This window comes from Penaeus chinensis, chromosome 16 (genome assembly GCF_019202785.1).
Source record: "Penaeus chinensis breed Huanghai No. 1 chromosome 16, ASM1920278v2, whole genome shotgun sequence".
In the NCBI taxonomy this organism is placed as follows: domain Eukaryota; kingdom Metazoa; phylum Arthropoda; class Malacostraca; order Decapoda; family Penaeidae; genus Penaeus; species Penaeus chinensis.
This window is the reverse complement of record NC_061834.1, coordinates 27,655,098-27,660,097: the sequence shown is the minus strand read 5'-3', so window position 1 is coordinate 27,660,097 and position 5,000 is coordinate 27,655,098. Positions and strand designations below refer to the sequence as shown.

Below are 5,000 nucleotides of genomic sequence, written 5' to 3'. Positions count from 1 at the left end.
TATATTTCTTCCCAAAACTAGATATTCAAGAGTTATAGATGAATGCCCAATACCTTCCAATAATGGTACTATCAAAACCACCTTTTTTGCACAATCAGTAAATTGTAGTAGCAAGATATTTTCTACCATCAGCACCGAGATCTTGGAAACTGACCTTTAAAGTCATAATAGAAAAAAATAAAATGTTTATTTCATCATATTCTATAAACCTATTCTATTACATATTACTTTCAGAACTTCTCTTAATAATCAACAAAATAATTTATATTTAAAACCAAAGTTATTCCAGCAGGTAATCAATCAAGTAGTTTTCAATTTTTATATTCTTTTATTTAGACTATCTTTTAATTTCAATATTTATATTTATACTTCAGCATATTCTGAATTATCTTCTCTCTTTCTTATTCTTAAAATACTTTATTTTTTTATTACAAATACACAGTAGATACTGCAACTAAGTTTTAAGTAATAAAAAAGAATACTACACTGCACTCAGCTCTTTTTAACCTGTTCCTGCCGGGTCACATGTATAGCCATCATAACAAACCACATGATCTGCAGTTTATGACACCAAGAGATTTCTAATACCAATCACTGTTGAGGCTAGGAGTGTATGTATACAGTGACTGTCCCCTATTCTTTTCTTTTATTAATTTTGTTTACACAGAGATGGCTCTAGAAGCCAAGGAGTCAATTAATAGGCTGAAATGACCTCACCTACTTACTCAGTTCCTTAAGTTTTCAGAAATAAATGTTCCTATTTTCATCAATATCATCATTATAAATAGTGTTTCAATAACAATGAACATAATAAAAAGAATAACAGTAACAACAATAATAGTAACTGAACTAAACACTTCTTTTCTAAAAACTTCAAAAACTGGGATAAAAGGGAAGATCAGCACTTGTGAAGCCTTTAGTAAACAAAATCAATAAAACTGAACCACACTGGACTGTGGATGTACCCAGCACCCAGGGACTAAGGAGGTGCATATATACCTGATGAGCCAGTTATGGCTAATGACAGGGTGACAGGCTGTGTATGCTATTTATTTCGTTATTGACAGGTAAGTGACGATAATTACACAGAATCCAATAATGTTATTCAACATTTTGCATTTGGCATATCATCACCAACCTCTTTGCCTGAGTTTTAAAAAATAGTACAGTATATGAAATAAATTACATTTCTTTTCTTTTTTTTAATCATAAAATCAAATTAGAAGAAAAAAAATCATTATACAATATTGATAAAAATTAATGAAACCTGGATAAAAGTTGATAAGGAAGTAGTACTTTATGCTGTAAGAAGAAAAGCTTCTTTTTTAGTGTTTTCTGAATACGCAAAGCTGTTTCTTTTTCCTTCTAATTCCTGTAACATACAACAACCATAGAGAGATACTCGGCCTTGTTCAAGCTTCCATCTATCTACATTTGTTCTTCTGCGATTTCAGAGGTCTTTTTTTGTTTTTTGGTTTTTGTTATTGTGTAGATCACAAATGGCAGTGACAAGGAGACACATCAAAGTCTCATGCTTGGCAGCTGCTGTATTATGTCGACGTACGATGATAAAATAACATCGGCAACGTCTTTGCAGACTGCGAGGACTTTTCTGCAAATACAATTTCTTAACATTTACATATAAGATGTGCATATACAGCCATCAGAGTACGTACACATTTTGCAAAAGCAGAAATTTGCAAGAGCAAAACATCTACTAGGTCATGCCTTCTGATTGCTGCTGTTCCCATATCTAAAACCCTGAAGTCTGTAGGTTAACATCAGGATGGCTGGATGAGTGACTTATAAAATGAAGATCAATTACAGCTAACGATACAGACCAGAGAATAGGCATTAGATAAGAAGTCAGAGTAATCTCATCCTTCACCCTTTTGCTGCTTGAGTTCTACTTCCTCAAATATTCTATCAACTGCTCTCAAGCTCTTTAAATTTACTTTCCCATAAATTCTCCCAAGTCTAAAATCTGTTGAAATCTCACACACACGCTATTCCCACACCTCCCAATTAAGTAAGAATTATCATTCAACTATATGACTAACATATGTTCTCCCATAAACATATATCTCTGTTTCTTCTGCTAATCATACATTTATACTTTGTTAAGCCCATATATATTCAGTTCCTTTAATGCAACATTGAAGTCTGAGTAAGCAGTAAAAGGATTAAGAAGGGATTTCATGGAAGCTCCAAAACAAACATCTCTGTGTGAAGTAAAAAAAAAAAAATAAATAAATCAAATAACACTAAGTAAAATGTTTGATATCATCATCAAAGAACAGGGAAGTCTCAAAACAAAATATCTGAAATAATATAATCACTACACTCACACTGGTAATTATTCTTATCAGATAGATATAATCTTTGCCTCTGCAATTGGACCTAATAATTCATGTCTCCCAAAATCTCTTTTTAAAAAACAGGGCAAAGGTCCTTCACCATATAGAGTTCACAATGAAAAATATGAATAATGAAGTTTCTCTGATCTTGATATATTGCTATTTAAAAAAAAATCACCTTCATCACCTTACATATAGAAACATACTTTTGTAATACTTTTTTTATATAACTTTGCTGCATCCTGTATCCCTACTTTATAAATGATGCTATCTGCAGTATGGAAACTAGTCAGTAGCCTACAGAAGTACTGATATTATTATCCCTCATTAAAGTATAGAAAAAATAACATATATCATTATCAACTAGAAATTTATAAAAATCTGTCTAATTTCATTTAGATTTTATTTATATCAATTAATTTATATTAAGATACCTCAGTTGTACAAGACAGATTATTTACAATATATTCTTTTCCTCCATCTTTTATCTTTCATACAATATAAAGAGACTGACAAATGCATTAATGAAAACACTACCGTATAGATATTTTGTCTGTTTGCATTTGAACATTCTTTTTAAAAACACACCTGTTCACATCACTTTATACCAACAAATAATGCTATACTGCATTTTCATTTAACCAGTTTGCCCATAAGAATTATGAACATGGTGCACTAAACTGCCACAATCTGCTAAATTGAAATAAACTTTAAAAATATAGATGTTATACAATCCAGACCTATTATAAGTAATAAAAAAGAGAATCACTGAGACTGAGGTGAGAGAGAAAAAAAAAATAATGAATTTTAAAAAGACAGCCAGTCACTAGGCCAGTATTTGGAAGCAGTGCAACCTTAGTCAGAATCGTTATTGTGATCATCGGAATCGTTGTTGTGGTCTCCTGTTGGCAGGACTCCCAACCCTTCTTGCAGTTCCATGACACTCTCCACTGGGTGCGGCTTTCCATCGTCACCTATGCGGCAAGGCTGAATGATGTTGTTTCTGGAAAAGATGAGGTACTGAGGAGGGAAGTGTAACCAGTTGTACAAATGCACTGCTTTACAATGTAGGGGGTTAAAATCTACAAGCATGAATGCTCCTTCATGCATGCACATAATCATACATCACACATACACAAACACACACACACACACACACTCTTACAGACTCCTGCTTTTCTTCCATTTCATCTTTTCTTCCTGAACCTTTCCATCTACATACTCCACTCCTAAAAAGCATGTAAAAGTTATAATGATGAAAATGCATTAAATACCTGGTGAGTTTATCCAACACATTGACTAGTTTCATGGCCTCGTGTTCCTTCTGTTCATCTGTCATTCCATCAAGTGGCGATGGTCGAGGGGGCTCGTAGCGGCCGGTAACTGGGTTGATCCTTCAGAGAGGGGGAGAAGGTATTTTAAATCCTATTCTTTCATGACAACAAATCCAAGCAGAGGACTGCAGAAACAGTATGATTACGACAGTCAGATACAATATGTCTTTAATAGCACCGATATCTAATGCAAGTAAATTATAAATGATAATAATACTTTGCTCATTAGAATTATTATGGTAAACCAAATTTACACCCTATACACACTATAACACTTTTCCACGTAATTATATTTGAAAGTCAATTTTTTATCTTATTCATCTTCAGTGGCGTGTGGTAAATACTGTACGTAAACACAATTATCGATAAACTTGGCTTTTAACAGCCTTGATCTCTGAAATCCAAACTAATGTAATCTCAGATCAAGGGAAGACCACAGGGCAAAGAGAAAAGATTAAATTCCTATGACAGACATGTAAAAAAAAATGATAAATTAATAAACAAAAACCTATTTCACCCACATGTCCTTGACTCGTTCATATTCCTCAGTGTCTGAGTCTTCAGAGTCTGAGGAGTAGTCGATAGTCGGCTTGCTTCCTCCCAGCATAAGGCCACGAGAGGCAAGGAGACCTGCTGCATTGCCGTATCCCGTGTATTTAATCAGCCGGTCAACTGTGGATTGTGAATGAGTGTGAAGGATTTTTATATCTAAACATCTTATAAAATTCTAAATCCTTACACAAAATAAAGCGGTGACAAATTTAAATGCCTAAACAAGAAGAGCCACCAACATCAAAATAACAGAATACAACAGACGAGATGAAGCTAATGAACTGTAAAATTGTCCACCATCTTGCCTTCGAAAATCATTCAATCTAATCCATACCTTTTTATATGCATAATGCCAATCATAGCCCTTTGCACAAAAGAAAAAAGGGAGCGAGAACTTACCACTCTCCTTGCACAAAATAAACAAGAAATTTGCCGAAAGGTGCTTGAGGTCGTGCAGGGGAGAGGTCATGAGTGAGCACAGTTTGTTCCGGATGGTGTGGCCTTCCTCGGGTCTCTTGCTCACATCCCTTAAGGGTGGCAGGATGCGCAGCCGGATGAACTTGCGGATGGTGCGATTGGCCTGCGTCATCTCCACCATTAGAGTGAGAATGGGCATCAGGCTCTTGCTTGAGGACTGGCCAGGCTGTGGGAGATTGATAATGTTACCTTCTTTTTATTTTGCTTTTTGGGGGAGGGGAACAGGGGTTGTGCGAATGATACCAGGACAGGATGAGTTGAATGCCAAATGAGACCAATA

The 5,000-nt window shown here is 34.8% G+C and overlaps 1 protein-coding gene across 1 annotated transcript in view; it reads right to left on the bottom strand.

Moving 5' to 3' along the window:
• Positions 1–323: 323 nt before the first annotated feature.
• Positions 324–5,000, bottom strand: part of LOC125033472 (synembryn-A-like) — a 20,783-nt gene continuing 16,106 nt past the window's right edge. Inside the window, exons 8-11 of the mRNA XM_047624999.1 lie at positions 4,643–4,886; positions 4,213–4,363; positions 3,632–3,751; positions 324–3,360 (exon numbers count right to left, since the gene is read on the bottom strand). Coding sequence (XP_047480955.1) covers positions 3,213–3,360; positions 3,632–3,751; positions 4,213–4,363; positions 4,643–4,886 — 663 coding nt within the window. The 3' untranslated portion in view covers positions 324–3,212. The remainder of the gene's footprint in view (positions 3,361–3,631; positions 3,752–4,212; positions 4,364–4,642; positions 4,887–5,000) is intronic.